Genomic DNA, 16,336 nt, shown 5'->3' with positions numbered 1-16,336 from the left:
CCAAAAAATGTGCCTGGCTGAGAGCAAATATAGCATTGTGCTACAGGAAGTCTTTCTATCATAATGGCTGTTTTTGTTGTTGTTCTGCAGCCATCAGACAAGAAATCAGCAGAATCAGTACATCCTAATCTCATGTGAGTGTGCAGAGCGACAGGAGAAGCTGGAGAAGGACGCGCAGATGCACAGACATGAGGACCAGGGAATGTTCTCTCAATGTTTCTGTGACCTTCCGATGCCATGATGTGAGTTGCAGAGATGTTGTGCCAACATTTAAGTCTGCTGGACAGCAAAAATGGAAGAATTAAATGGAGACGAGTGAACTGGGATAAAGTCGAAGGAAGAGCAGAAGAGAAAGACTGATGTACCGATGAACTCACGGATGGATTGTGAAGCAAAAGTGGGGAATTAACAGACTTTTGTTCTGAGTTTGGTGTTGTGGTCCTCTCTGTGCACTTAGACTCAGTCAGCCCAGTATTGCAGCTCTTTGTTCTCTGTTCAGTTCAAGTCTGTAAAAAAAAAAAACATATTTTTTTTCTAAGTTTTTACTGTTTTATTATTTAAAAATTGTGGTGATAATGATGATGCTGTTGATGACAATGAGTATTTTATTGATATAGAAGGGCAAAGGAATCTTGCACACCATTTATGTCAGCCTTTTTATATTTTCTATTATTACTTTTGTTTAGTTTTTCCCTATTTCATGATAATAAGCACAATATGGGCATACTGGTGCTGCCTACACACCTGCCCTCGAATGGCGTATTTAAGTAAAAAGAAAAAAAAAAAAATTCTTATAATCTTGCTCATACAGGTGATGTGTCTAACCTTCAATTAACCGCTTCAATTACCTCTTACCTCTCTTATCCAAGGCATAAAGCATTACAAAAAATAGAATTTTTTAAAAAGTGAATCATACTACACATGATTCATTCTGGCCCTCAACTCCAGTGTGACCAAGGTATATAATACTGTCCAGATGTGTGAGATCATCGACACTTGGGGGATCATTCACAAAACAGGCCAAAAACTGTAAATGTGCCACCTAGTTCCACCTACATGAAACAATGTCGTATTATCTATTAGTCATTGTTAAGTTTAAACCCTTAACATCTTAACACAATTATCATTAAATAAGGAGGAAGCCGCCCTGCGATGGACTGGCGAGCTGTCCAGGGTGTACCCTGCCTGTCGCCCAAAGCCAGCTGGGATAGGCTCCAGCTTCCCCGCGACCCTGAATTGGAATAAGCGGTTCAGAAAATGAATGAATGAATGAATAAGGAGGAAGCCAGACGAGACGATCTTGTTCAACTTGCAATGGACTCATCTCAGAAGCCTTAGCTTCAAAAAACCTCCAAGCCATTTATTGAAAGATACCAAGTCACATTCATACAAGTTGATACAATTCAGCGTGTGTGTGTGTTTGCTTGGTTCAAAAGTCCAATGCATATGTCTGCTCTTCTTCAAGATACCATTCTGATAGGAACCGATTGCTTATCAAATTTGGTCAGACCACTCTGACCTTGCCCGTCACTGGAAATGAGGATTCATGAAGAACATCAATGTAAGTTTATGAATATACATATATATATATATACATGGTGGTACATTTATTCTGGTGGTTTGTTTTTCTAAGAAGGTTCCCCTATTTATGTATGATGTTGACCCCGATGATGGTAGCAATGTGGAAGAAGGAAACACATAAAAAAAAAAAACAGTTGCACTGACAGTATGCAGATTTTACCTAGAGAGGAATGTACTGAAGAAGGTTAACTGTAGGCCTTTGTGACGGTGGCTTAATGTGTGTCTGCAGGAAGGATTTGGATGAATATCAGCTGTTGCATTCTCTCCACTCTGTCCGCTCTCGATTACGTTCTGATTTAAAAGGTGGAAGTAAATTTACACAAACAAAAACATCACATGTTGTGTCAACTGTCTTGAGTATTTTTTATGTATGTATGAATAGTGCAATCATTTAAATAGAAATGATGGGGGAAGGTGGTGCTTGTTAATAGAAAGTGATAAACACAACATCAAATGCACAGTTAATGTGATGGTCTGCTGGGAAAACTTGGTTTTCAGCAACTATACGAGAACAAAAAACCCTGCCATGCCCTAAAAAAAGCTGCTAGGTTCAAAATCTTGATATGGCCTTCTCCTAAGAGCCCATATGTTCCAGTACAAACCCCACCCTAATGGAAACAGGACCCTAAGGACATTACACAACTCCCACAGAGATCTCATGTCACAATGGATTAGAGCTATTTAGAAGTCATGACAGGGACCTACAGGGTTGGCTGATTAACGTTAATCATAACAGAAGCACATTTACTTGGTAAAGCTGAGAGGTATTTTATTAATATGTACTGAAATGCTATGTGTCATTAATGTGGACACTGTCCCAGCACTTGAAATGATTTTTTTTTTATTATTTCAGGTGCTTGCACTGGCAAATCAGTCAAAACAGTTCTTCAAAATATAACAAGGAAACTTTTGAAGTCAGATTACATACAGGAGAAAAGAAACAGCATGATTAGAAAAAAATAATTGCTTTCAACAACAGTGACACAGAAAATTTTGTATTTATATTAAAAAAAAAGCCTAAAAAGACACAACCCTGATGGCTTAAGAAACGTACACATCAAACTTTTTGAAGAACTATGTTTTTGTTCTTTTTATTTATTTCATTAATTCCTTGCAGGTGTAAAATGTGCACAGAAAAATAGTTACAAACAGGCAGAATGAGGCTTCACTGAAGAAAAAGCTCTTACTAAAAGGTGAGTTTCAATGCTCATTTTCCACATCAGCCCTGTTCTGCGAGGTAAATGTTAAACTGCATTCAGTTATCATACAAGTTTTGTGACAAATAGTTAAGGCTTGAAAGGGGAATGTATGAGAAAGTGAAATCTCTGTAGAACCTCATGAGAAGATATTCAATGTTTATCCTTAAAGTACTCTCCAAATACAGAAAAGAAATATAGACTTTTATTGTAGTTTGGTCCTTTACAGTGCCTTTCGGATTAAGTAAATTTCTGTATCATGGCACTGGGTCATCTTTTACAGTAAGAATACAACAATGAATTAGTAAGTAAGAAAAAATATGTCTGGTTCTGAAGTCCTGTTTCCATTAACTGTGGATGCAAGCCACAGAAATGTGAAATTATTTCTGATATAGTGACATAAGTAACAAGTCTGATTGGATGTTAAACATATAAAGTTTGATTTCAGTACATCACAATACCCGAAGCAGCACAAAACATTTGAACTAGGCAGTATCTTATACAAAGTGAAACTTAGTTCTATGTTTAAATATATTAAAAGATCTATTCCTGCTTTCTCAACTTGTACTCCCGCTTGATTCTGGCATAGGGGCCGATGTTGTCATCAAACACAAAGTCCCATAGTACCCGGGTCCATGAAGTGTGCTGTGGCAAGGAGTCGTAATATTCTGCTGCGATCTGCTTAACCTGGCCAACAAGAAAACAGGAGGTTGGGAAAACAACACTTTTTTAATCACAAATCTATATCTGGAATTTAAATTATAAATTCAAAGTGTCAAATTCAGTGTACTTTGCAGGCAGTAGTACCTGAGTAGTTTCTGTATCTTGTTTCTATCTCAGTGCTAAAGACACAGCATTTAATCAGCTGCAAAGTTTCTCCATTTATCCAAAAAAATATTTGCAGTTGTTGGTTAGAAAAAAAGGATGTGTGACATTTGTCTGTATCTGTTTTGTTCAGACTATAAAGACAAGAGAATTTCATCATATTCTCTATCAGACTGCTAATAACTGCCTTGGAAAAATGGACTTGAGTCCAAAGTTTACCTTCTGGAAAATGTGACATGATATGTGACAGAGATACACACTCACCTGAGGTAATTTACTGCCAGGTATGCTGGGGAAGTCGTGGTGCTCCATGTGATACCCAACATTAAAGGTGATCCAGTTCAGTGGTCCATAGTAAGAATATGTCTCATGTCCCTTCAAAAACATGTAATGCTCAGCTATGAAATGTCCAGAGATGGGATGCAAACCCATACACAAGATGGATCCAGCAATGAGGTAAACAATGGGCTTTAAACCCCAGAAATAGAAGATAACGGCATCTGCTGCAAGCTGAACTACTGCATTCTGGATTTCCATCTGACCCACTGGCTTAGGATTGACCACCAATGGTCGCAGAGCATAGAATAATGGTTGGAGGAAGAGCCAGAGAACTTTCCTGGCTGGAGTGCAAAAGAACCATCCCTCAAACTCTGTAGGGATGTCAACGTCCAGCTGATCACCCCCCAGATACCGGTGGTGGTCAATGTGGTATTTTTTGAAGGAGGCAGAGTAAGGCACTCCAATGGGCAGGTTGGCCCACATGGCAAACCAGCGGTTCCACTTTGCCAGTTTGTTGCCAAAGGCCACATTGTGAGAGATGTCGTGAATCGCCAGAGTCAGGGAGTGGTTAATGCAGCCTCCAAAGGCATAGGCCCAGAAGAAGATCCACTTCCAAGACAGGTTGCGAACCAGGTAGCATGCAAGAAGTTGGGTTAGGACCATGCCAGACACCACCCACTTAAGCTGGGGATCTGGACCCATCAAGGACTTGATTTCTGGATATTTAGCTGTGGAGACAAATAGGCAGAAAGAGAAATTGGTAAGACCAAGGCCAGAGACAAGGAGATTGTAGGAAAGGACATAAAAGTAGAGTCAGAGGTGTTAAAAAATATGAAGGTTGAAAAAGCAGGAAATGGAATCAAAGCAAATAAACAAGAAGAGTGAAGATCGGGAGAAAAAAAGAAATACATCCATTAGTGTTAATTTTACATATAAAATGATTAAATATATCTAATGTATGGAATAAAAACACATTTCTGGCATTTTCAAAAGCTTGTAAAAGCACTGTCACGGTGTGCTGTAAGCTTCAAGCTCTTCCCATGGGAAAAGCCTGATTATAAAAGTCGCTTTTAATTGGCATAGGTGTTGTTTCTCAAAGGCACATGACATGCAGGTAGTTACAAGGGAGTGGTTTAAAAGAAGCTACTGTTAAAATAGCAGCTGGATTTGCTTCCTGAGACATCTTTATGCAATATAATCTACCTATTAGTACACACCAGTTTGGATTTGTTACACTCCCTACACCCCATAAAGCCTTTGGAGATAGTTGTGGTACAGGTGAGGCTGGAAAAGTATCTCCCAGAAATTCAGGATCACATCCCATCATGCCATACATAGTAGACAAGAAACCACAGTCAGGGACTGTCACATGCAAATCCGACGTGCTGCTTTGCTTACAGCTTACTTGTCCAATGCCGCTAAATAAATTCAGCCGTGCAGAATGGGAATAAAGTTGAGAGACACCAGACAAGGCTTCACTGTGTTTTCAGCAGTTTGATCCACCCCTACGCTCACACACACATTTATGAGCCAAATACTCTTTTTCCAGTTAATGATTAGCTGGGAGGAATTCTCTAGTATTTTCCTGTGGTCAGCCAGTAAAAATTCACCATGCTGAAGTTCTGCATAAACAAACAAACAAAAAATACAGATTTAATTTTACTGCTTAATATGAACTATAGAGTAGCATTTGGCCTTGTCACCTAAAGATATTATACATATCAAGCATTGGCATAGCCCACTTACAGGGGCATCAAGTTAAATTAATAACCAGACCCCATAAAAAGTTGTTTAAACTGCTTAATGGCTCTGTGCAGATAACAGTGAAGCCATTAGTGCATTTCAAAATCCCAAAGTCAGAGTCAAGACCTTTCAACTAATTGTGGATCATTTTAAAGTATAGGTTTTCAGAGTCAATTTTTAACTGGACAATGACATAACAGGATGGCAAAGCTTAAATCAAGCATTATATTGAATCTTAAGTTTTCAATAGCTCCTTAAAATGCTCAAACGTCACGAGTGTTATGATAATTTATCACCTTGTAAGCTACCGTAATAATAGAAACTTACATCTTTTGAGGGTGCTAGATGATATGAAGTCAACTGTCCACCTACAGTCTGCAGACATGAATTTATACAATCTGTTCTCAATGGAAATATCCCACATCAAATAACGACAAACTTTTGTTAAGCACATCATTTGACCTCACCCATTGGGACAAGTAAAGAAAAATTAAAACAAAACAAATTAATAATTTATGGCTCAGTGGTGTCAAAAAACGCATCGACAAAGACACACTTCTTTCACACAAGAGTAGCCATGCGACAGCTGAACAAAACCAGGATCAAATACAAGTCAACAGCTCCCTATCTTGTTAACCCCAACTGTTTTTAATTAATTCAGACAATACATCAGGTAATAAAACAGGACTATTTTTTTAAAAAGATTTACTATGGTTTGAAAAGATAAATAGGATAATAAACTACAACAAGAATTAAAGTGTTGGCCAAAGATCATCTTTCAGGAATTCCTTCCAACTCCCACCATCTTTCTTCTCACTTCATAGCAGAATATGTGCTTGTCACGAACAGGGTATGTGTCTTGTTACCTAGCAAACCTGGAGGCATTCTCACCTGCTTCTGCTATTGTCTCACCAGCCTTCTCAAGGGAGAGAGGGTTGGAAGTGGAAAAAAAAAAAACTTGCTCTTCGTTAGACTTTCAACCAAAATCAAAATCATCCTCTGGGATTTATTAGGCAAAAAACTGAGCCTTAATAAATGTCATTCCTCTCATATTTGAGTATCTATACTCCGACATACCTTTTGTCCTGACAAGAGAGGAATGTGGCTGAGTGACTGAGTTCTAGGCTTTGCTGTTGATGTTCATTCTCTCTTTTTCTAAGGAATGGGAAGTTTTGCACACAGCTCCTCATGAAAATATATGGTGAAAAATGTTGAAGCGATGTTTGAGTCTTTGATCAGCTTCATTTAGATATCCAAATCCTTTCAGCCATTTAAATGACTGGAATGGTTAATTGATTGTTAGAAATTAACATTTCTGTCAAGTTTTTAAAAAATCCAACTGCAGTTTTCTTATTAAATCCAGGCTACTGAAATAAATTACTCTACAGTTCCATCATTTTGCATTTTTCTCTTTGAATTCAGGAGTTTTAAAATGATTCTAAAAATATTTCCTCTGGTACTTAAAAAACTGCTTCTCAGAAGGTCAAACTGGATTTATCTTTGGTGATATATTAGTTTCTACGTTGCCCCACATCCATTGTGGACTGGCGGTTTGTTAGGCAATAGTTAGTAAACAGGTTTGACCGGCTACGGTTTTATAAGCAACAAACTAATCTCAGTTTGCATCCAATCTAAAAGAAAATGTAGCCACAGCAGAATCCCGCGCGTATTTATATTTCTATTTTCATCATCTCACCCAAAATTTCTTTTCTTCTTGTTGTGTGAGGCTGGTCATTGTAGACCCATTCAAAGTCTACTCTTCCACCTGTCTTCCCCATGACGCTTCTTTCTTCCTACGAGGCAAGTGGCGATACAGCGTTGTCATCAAACCCACACAGTACCGGACACACCCACTCTCCGCAGGTTGCAGGCAGAAGGTGTGAGGCGTGCTCCAAAGCCCCGCCCACGAGATGAGGTAAAGGGCCAAAGTTTAACGCGCACCGAAAGGGAACCAAGACGTTTCAGATGAAAAATAAAAATCACCCTACGTGGCAATTTTTTTTTTTTTTTTTTTTTTTTGAGATCTCACATTCAAGATGTCAATTGGGAAAAAGCTTGGCTTCTTCCTGATAAATACTGTATTTCCAACCAAACTGAAGAAATTCATGTCCTTATATTTATATTATTAATATTCATCTATTATATGTTATTATATATAGATCCTGCATAATATTCACCCGGTTAATGCTGTGATATCCAAATATTTGAATATAACTAATACATGCTCTTTTTGTGAGGCAGAAGATGAAACTAACACATTTGGTTTTTGATTGTGAGAGAACAAAATGTTTTTTAACTGTTCTCAAATGCCACCTCAAACAACTGCTGTTTCCCTTATTCCATATGGAAATTACCTCACTTTTTAAATCTCTGAAACTCATTAAAACACTATGAAGAATATGAGGCTTCTAAATTTTTATGAAAATATTTTTAATTGTGTCGATCCCTCCTCTTCATGATTTATTCTTGATTTTTTTTTTTTTTTTGTCACATAAAATTGTTTTTTCATGTTTTTGTGCTTGCTTCAAGCTGAATTTTAATTCATTTGCATATAACCTTGTTTTTCTTATCTTTATCGACTTATTGTACATATTTTGTTCAATATTTGCATGTGTATGTATTTCTGTGGTTTCAATAAAGTTGTATTGAAAAGAAAAGAAAAAAAAACACAAGGGGGGCAAGATGGCGGCTTAGACAGCCGTGAGTTTCTGAGGCTGAAAGAAGTTTCCAATCTCTACTTCTCTTGACCAGGAACAATCCGAAATGCAGCGTTGATACACCCCACATAATTGCTGCGAAGAAAGGATTTGTAGTTTTATAGTTTACTCCTAAATCGTGGAGGGAAACCACACATAACTTGTCGCTACCAGCTAGCTTCCTGCTATCTTGACGCAGATTAAATAATCCTCATCATGCACCAAGGCACTAAAAGGAAGGACAATGAAAAGAGTATCTTTCTCAAGAATGCAACAACAGCTCCCTCCAAGGCCACACTGTCGCCTACTAAATCCACAGCATCTACAGAAGCCAGTGGCTATCTCTATCCGTGACCATGAATTTTATCGAGGGCAGCCAAAATCCAGATTTATGTCCACTCCCGGATTTCCCTCTAAACCTGATGGGAAAAGGCTGAAAGGTGACCTGACTCTAACCCAGAGTCAGGTCATCTTTCAGACAGCTTAATCAACGAGCCCACTGATAATCTGGACAATATGATACACTTTAACACAGTGAGCACTGATACTCTGAATTTTGCATTTTGCTGGTGTTGTGATCATAGAAAGGAAAGAGGTCTGGTCCTCAGTACGCTGCAACATCTGAGCCTGAAGGCATGGACATCATGGCACCTTCAGAGTAACAGTAAATATTCCTCCTCTGGTGGCAGAATCCACCAAAGCCTGCAGGATGTTTACCTGCTCTCCTCTGAAGGTATCTCATTATGTCCTCAGACACAGTTTTTTCTTCTTTATTTTTCTGACCCTTGTGTGTACTTAAATTCTCACATAAGCACAAATTCTGCTGTCGCAAACCTGGGTTTTTAAGTTTGTAAATGCATATTGATGCAGACGGGCACTCTTGAGATTTAAACAGGATTTACAACTCCTACTAAAAATCAAGATAAAAGATGTTCCGTGAACCTTCACCCGGTCATAGAAAAAGTGCAGGGAAAAACTTCATTCTTGGCTCCAAAGACATCTATCAGTCAGAGGCAGAATATTATGAACTGAAGCATAGGACTTTCCTCGTTTGACCTATGCAGCCTTGTCTCTTGATGTAAACAAACAGCAGACTCTATTGATAAAATGCTACCACCAAGAGAATATGTTCTTTTATTTTTTTATCCATCTGGTGCTATAATGCTTCTCAGAAGTTCTGCCGTCTCTGTAATCACTGACACCAACTTGGATTGTATTGACACCAATACAAGTCAAATTTGTTTTCCGCTTTAAAAACAACAATAAAAACAATTGTGACATACAAAACTTTATTCCAGAAAGTGTCCGTTCCATGTTTGGTGTCTTACTGGAATAACTAGGTTCCAAACCTGAATTGAAAAAAATTGTCTTCTTTGTCAGTATTTTATTGTGAAAAAATCAAGTAAATCTCAAAGGAATATGAAAATGATCACTTTTATATTTCCAAGTTATTTTTCCACAGATACAGATAGGATATTGATTTCGCCTATTAATTCTTTGGTCACTCTGATGAAGACATACATCATCTTTTCTGGTCCTGTAATTTATCATGTACTTTTTGAAAAAATGTATGTACACTTATTTCCCAAAGGAAAAAAATTATATCTACTTCACTCTTGTAAATGAAGATGTATTGTTTGGCATTTTTTCTTATAACGTTGCCAAATCACATCAATATTACATAATAAATTAAATTTTGTTGCTGGCAAAATACCACATATATAAATGTAAATTCTCCAACAAACATCCTCATTTTTAACTTTTGTTTGAGTTAATGTCCAAAGGAACTCAAATAATACCTCACAACAATAAAATATTCCTAAAATAAGAAAGCCGTCAAAACCACTCATTTCTGTCTGCTGTTCAACATCTATTGAAAAGCAAATACTCCTTTGTTCTTTATACTCTGATCCCCTATTACTATCCCTGTTCATGTTCTGTACTGTTCTTTTATTCTGTAATGTCTTGCTGTCAATAAAGACTTGTGGGGAAAAAAAACTGCTGAAATATGTGTGTGGCGTCCCCATGGGTATTTTCCACTGAGTGATATCTTTTCGTTGCTATATAAATACCCTGCTGTTTATTGTTATACAAAATAGAAACAAACAGAAGTAAACTGGTCTGTTTTAAGCGGTTTCATGATGTTTTCTGCTTCTTGTTCATTATACAACCGCCATAAGAAATAAATTGCTTTGTATGGCTATAATGCTGTTTTTTTCCTTTTATTTATATCTTGTAAGTCACAAGATTTAAACACAAGTTTTTATTGTTTTTTTTTCCATTATTTAAAAAAATTAATGAGCAGTAGGCATAAACAAAAAAACATGCCCCAAAATGTTCTGAAAGGTTGCACAGTTTCCTGATGTGAAGGTGATAATTTCCGATGTGAAATAATGTTTAATGACCAAATAAAAAGATAAGAGAAGCAATTATTAAAATTATTAAAAGGTTTTGTTTAATCTCACCCCTTATTACAGTAGGCAGTCACCACAAATGGGGACCAATATTTATTCCACCACTTGCAAAACATTGTTATCACATTAAAATGTCATTCTTTGAACCCTTGTGATCATTAGCTGCATTCATTTTAGATGATTTTGCATTCATTTGACAATCTACATACTCCGACTATTTATAAAATACATATCCCATATAAATACACATGAATGATGACCCTTTATTAAATAAGGGTAAATCAAAGCTATCAAGCAAAATCACACAGTGCTCTACAACATAAAAAGCATTGAATCAACGCATCGACTAGATACAACATTTCCTAAAGGTCTGTCCATGTCTCACTGAAATAAATGCACGACCGGATCATACACGACAAATGAACAGATGAATGGATGCAGAAACTTCCTGGCAGGGCTGTACACAAGTCAAATCAATTCAAAGTTACATTAACTCTTCTGCCAATGCTGGTCATATATTTGCTCCGGTCCTGGCATAGATATCATATTACTTTTGTGCTTCCAGAGGGTCTGCAAATTATGTCAGGTTAAATGGTTGGCAGGCACTCTCAGGTCCACAGTCAATACACCAGAGAATTCACCTGTGAATACAAAATGTCATGATCAAAACTTCATAAATAGGGGGAAATTTTAACACAGTCATGAGTTTAAAGCAATTATCCCTGCAGGTTGTGATAGGCACTAATAGATTGTAGCGATCAGGATAAATAGAATCGTGGAATGAGTGGATCGACAACATCTACTTTGCAGACGATCTGAAATTATAAGTTATAGACTATTAAACCTATCAAGGTATATCACAGTCAATCTACAGTGTTAATCAATGGACAACATAACAAAGTTATGTTTATGTGAACATTAATGCTGTGAATTTTCTATTCACCAAGTCTCCCCGATGGATACCTGAAAGAGATTTCATTTTGATGTGGGTGTAGTCTAGTGCACCACTGACATTGCACCAATGTAGCACAAAGCAACGAGTCTATGACTGTTAACACGTGGCCTGTAATTAGTTATTTCTCTTACCTGCAATCCTATAAATACTTGTTTAAGTCTCACAGTGGTTGGGGAGGGAAGGATATAAAGACATATAGTGGTTACTGTCGTCACACACACACATTTATATAATTTCACTCACATCCGCAGTCAATTTCTTCTGCAATTTCAAAGGATTCATAATTAGAGTACAAAGTTTTCAGAAATGTCAGTTAAAATGCAGGTTGTTATTATGGTGTCAGCAGAGTAGTGTGTATTCGTGACCTACTGACCTACTGTGATGTTTCCCTTTTTAGTCCGTTTCTTCATACGTCTTGAGTGAAGTACGCCGCGTGCGCATATTGTGGCAAAAGCACCATCTTGAGTTATAAAAGCTAGTGGAAAATTATAACAGAGCATTTGTCGATGCAGAACAAAAAATATTAAATTAGAACATGCTATTTTAATTTAGTTTGTTTTTCTTGACGCCAACAACACATTCATGAGCCGAAAAGAAATATAGGTGATGATGGCCATTATAAATTAATTTTGTCATAATACAAACACAACACGTCCTTTATAAACAAACACCACGAAGTTCCTCGTAACACAGTTTGAATTAAGATCACGCGAGACTTCATATCCAGACCGTTGTGGCGACGAGACTACAGTTGTGTAGAGTTGTTGTTGGAGAGGAAGGCTGAGAGCAGATAGGCGCAAAGGCGAAGTGTAAAATAAAAATATTATAAATAGCTAGAAATACAATATTCATCATGGCATCTGGAGACACTTTGTACATAGAAACGGACGGGTCGGAGATGCCAGCAGAAATAGTTGAATTGCACGAAATAGAAGTAGAGACAATCGAGACCACAGTTGTCGGAGACGACGGTGAGCACCAGCCGATGATCGCCTTACAGCCCCTCGACTCGGATGATCCAAACTCGATTCACTCGCACCAGGAGGTGATTCTGGTGCAAACACGAGAAGAAGTGGTGGGCGAGGATGACTCTGAATTGCATACAGATGACGGTTTTGAGGACCAAATTCTTATTCCGGTGCCTGCCGTGGAGGAGGACTACATTGAACAGACTCTGGTTACTGTCGCCGGGAGAAGCTCCTCTACAGGCCGGATGAAGAAAAGTGGAAGCGGAAAGAAAGCGGGCAAAAAGAGCTACCTGAGCGGAGGAGAAATGGGACGAAAATGGGAACAGAAGCAGGTTCAGATAAAGACTTTGGAGGGGGAATTTTCTGTCACTATGTGGGCATCTGGTAAGTTGAGAGTACTGAGTGAATTCCTGCACGCTGCTTCGTCGCTTTGTTCTCCCCGTGTGACTGGGCCCAGCTTGGGCCTCGTCCTCCGCTCAAGTGGGGCTCTTTTCCCAACTCTGTGCAACTTAAATCCCATTAGAAATGTTTTTGTTTTTATGGGAAGCCATGTTTTATGTGTCGATGGGCGCCGCCATATTTCCCCGGTCTAGAAAGTATGGCGGCCCGAAAAAATGGCGTTTATTTGGCCGACGAAGATGGCGGCGGCTGAGGGAGCGAGTGCGAGTCGCTCCGCTAGGCCGCTGTGGCGCAGTTCAGCGTGGAGCTGGTGCCTTCAGGAACCCCTCCGACTTTTCATGACTGAGGTTTTAAGCCCAAGTTGCGTTTACAAGCGTTATCAAATGCAACAATTGAGTCAATCTGTTTATCGTATAATGTGTATTAACTATTACCTGTTGATTGTTGAGAAGTATCTTTTTTTTTTATGAACTTTATGAATAATTTTTCAATAATATAATCCTTGCAATGCAAAGAGAAATAAAAATAAAATTTAGTAATTATCTTACAAGTATTTTTTAAAATGCCCATTCATATCCTTATATTTATGTAATTAATATTCCTTTATTATATGTTATGATATTCATGTAAATCATGCATAATATTTATCCGTTTAATGCTGTGACCTCCAAATATTTAAATATGACTAATAAATACTTCTTTTGTGAGGCACAAGATGAAGCTGTAACACTTTTTTTTTTTTTTTTATTGTGAGAGAACAAAATGTTTAACTGTTCTCAAATGTCACCTATTTGATCAACTAAACCTTGTGTTGTCCTTTACACTAATAGATATAATTTTCTATTATAAAACCCCCAAAAATAAACCTATTGAACATGTAGTTTGTAGTCAGTTTGTTATTAACAAATAAATAGCAATTTTGAAATATGTGACATTCTTTGGAAATATTTCAAAATAGGTGTGTGAGTGATTCTGGTGTTACATTTGTAACATTTAAGATGAACAGGTTAATGCAGTAAAGCTGACATACAGCCACAACCAAAACATTCTTTATTCGATAATATATTTATAACTTTAAAAATGTCCTATCCTTATTCAGATGACAAGAAAGACATAGACCACGAGGAGCAAATCACAGGAGAAAACTCTCCCCCAGATTATTCTGAGTACATGACTGGAAAGAAGCTTCCTCCAGGAGGTATCCCAGGCATTGACCTGTCAGATCCTAAGCAGTTGGCAGAATTTGCACGGTAAGTGTTGATTGTCAAACCAAGTTGTTTGTTAAATGTCTGACTTTTATACTTAATATTTTTGGGAAAAAGTGTTAAATATTAGGCTACTGTCATTTGTGTTTCAGAATGAAGCCAAGAAAAGTAAAAGAAGATGATGCGCCTCGAACGATAGCTTGTCCACATAAAGTGAGTGTGATCTGTTGTTTGCATTAGTGTGTCTTTCCAAAAGACAAGGGTGGGACACATGTACAGGTTTCTTGTCAACATTGCAGGTGTATGGATGACAGATGGTTTAATGATCAGGTTAATTTTGGTTCTTCTCTTAGGGATGCACCAAGATGTTCAGGGACAACTCAGCAATGAGGAAACACTTGCACACTCACGGGCCACGTGTGCATGTCTGCGCAGAGTGTGGCAAAGCATTTGTGGAGAGTTCAAAACTGAAAAGGCATCAACTTGTACACACAGGAGAGAAACCTTTCCAAGTGAGTTTCTTTGCTCCCTGCATGTTTATTTTCCTCCATGGTGAAAAAAGTGTCCTTTTTGGCTGATACATAGGGTTGTTCTTTATATCAAGCTCGGGTTTTCTACCATTGTCCTGGGACCCTCAAGCTCACAGGACTCTGGTAGAGAACCTGGGTTTAAGAGATGAACAGCCACCTGCCCTACCCTGGGGAGATGGAAGGGTTGGGTGAGGAGAAGTTTATATTTTTATTTTTATATATATATATATATATATATATATATATATATATATATATATTAGGTTGGTAGGTAGGTAGATACACACACATACATAATGCATAGCATGTGTCTATCAAAGTAGTTCTACGTAAACTTTGCTAAATGTCACATTAAATGCTTGCTGATAAAAATGATAGCATTGTATTGTATTTGTAATTCAGTTTGGGACATGATGTAGCATTAAATCACTTTTTTCACACACTTTCTTTTCCAGTGCACATTTGAGGGCTGCGGCAAGCGGTTCTCCCTGGACTTTAACTTGCGCACACATGTGCGTATACACACTGGAGACCGCCCATATGTTTGTCCCTTTGATGGCTGCAACAAAAAATTTGCTCAGTCAACCAACCTGAAGTCTCACATCCTCACACACGCCAAAGCCAAAAATAACCAGTGAGATATCCATTGAATGAACCAGGCTCAATGCAAAAGAAGCTGGAGGACTTGACCTTGTTCTCTGCTCCTTGACAGACTCGTGTTCAGTGGCCTGCTTTGTTGCGAGAAAAGTCCCTTTGTAGATTCAAACAACAATTTACTTTTGTGAACTTTTTGATAATACACATGGTGGTTTGAACAAGACACTTGTGATGACCCCAACCCTTTTGGCCTGGCCTCTCCCTTTTGGATGGAATATTTTACGGTTTCCTCTTATGAAGACTTTGATTCTTGGCCCTGCACATAAAAGTGTATTTATACATTAATGCAGTCAGTTTAAAAAGATTTTGCAAATCAGTCAAATTTGCATTGATCCTAAGCAGTAACAGCTTATCAATTTTGTACCTTTCCCCAAGTGTGCATATTGTACACTGTTTGACATAAGCTCAGTGGTAATATATGTATCAAGATTGTCTTTGTAGGTCTTCCTGGAAGAGGTTTCTTTTACATCCCCCTTTTCTCCTTCATAAGACTGTGTTTCAAAGGAGCAAGTTGGGTTGTCTTTGGATATTTTCATCTTTCTACAACGCAATATCAGAAATATGTAGATAATAGCCATGTGATTTTCAATAGTGATTGATGATTAAAATGTTTTCTTTTCCCCACTGCACCACCTACATAAAAAAGTGTCATTTGTACTCAGAATTCATCTTTATTTATAATTTATGTGTAATAGTAATCAGCTTTTTAAGTTCAATGTCATTAAGATACAAATCCTGGAGCTGCTCCAAATACAGTAACTAATAAAGCACTCAGGTCCGCACAACATCCAGTTCTTATTTTATTATGGAAGAATTTTAGCAGTGTTTCGGTCCATGTATGATATAAATGCAGCATGTCAGGTCTGATAGACTTAGCTTCAGTGGTTT

The 16,336-nt window shown here is 37.7% G+C and overlaps 3 protein-coding genes across 5 annotated transcripts in view; 2 read left to right on the top strand and 1 right to left on the bottom strand.

Annotated features, from left to right (window-relative positions):
• evla (Enah/Vasp-like a) overlaps nucleotides 1–2,101 on the top strand; it is a 37,179-nt gene extending 35,078 nt beyond the window's left edge. For 2 of the 3 annotated variants that reach the window (XM_079261950.1, XM_079261951.1), the window contains one exon: nucleotides 91–2,100. In XM_079261950.1, the coding sequence (XP_079118076.1) occupies nucleotides 91–128 (38 nt within the window). In that variant the 3' untranslated portion in view covers nucleotides 129–2,100. Of the gene's footprint in view, nucleotides 1–90 lie in introns of all 3 variants that reach the window. The other variant, XM_079261949.1, reaches the window with a different exon arrangement.
• A 1,219-nt stretch (nucleotides 2,102–3,320) lies between these two features.
• On the bottom strand, nucleotides 3,321–7,402 carry degs2 (delta(4)-desaturase, sphingolipid 2; the record flags this gene model as incomplete). The annotated part of the gene is made up of 3 exons (XM_079262009.1): nucleotides 3,321–3,464; nucleotides 3,867–4,609; nucleotides 7,321–7,402. 3 exons carry the CDS (start codon nucleotides 7,400–7,402, stop codon nucleotides 3,321–3,323), a joined length of 969 nt encoding a protein of 322 aa, XP_079118135.1.
• Nucleotides 7,403–12,410: 5,008 nt separating this feature from the next.
• On the top strand, nucleotides 12,411–16,229 carry yy1a (YY1 transcription factor a). The gene is made up of 5 exons (XM_079261857.1): nucleotides 12,411–13,041; nucleotides 14,156–14,306; nucleotides 14,414–14,474; nucleotides 14,615–14,773; nucleotides 15,247–16,229. Exons 1-5 carry the CDS (start codon nucleotides 12,543–12,545, stop codon nucleotides 15,427–15,429), a joined length of 1,053 nt encoding a protein of 350 aa, XP_079117983.1. The 5' UTR covers nucleotides 12,411–12,542; the 3' UTR covers nucleotides 15,430–16,229.
• The last annotated feature ends 107 nt before the right edge of the window (nucleotides 16,230–16,336 follow it).

Source organism: Telmatherina bonti (assembly GCF_933228915.1).
Source record: "Telmatherina bonti genome assembly, chromosome: 22".
NCBI lineage: Eukaryota > Metazoa > Chordata > Actinopteri > Atheriniformes > Telmatherinidae > Telmatherina > Telmatherina bonti.
This window is presented reverse-complemented; position numbering and strand designations above follow the sequence as displayed.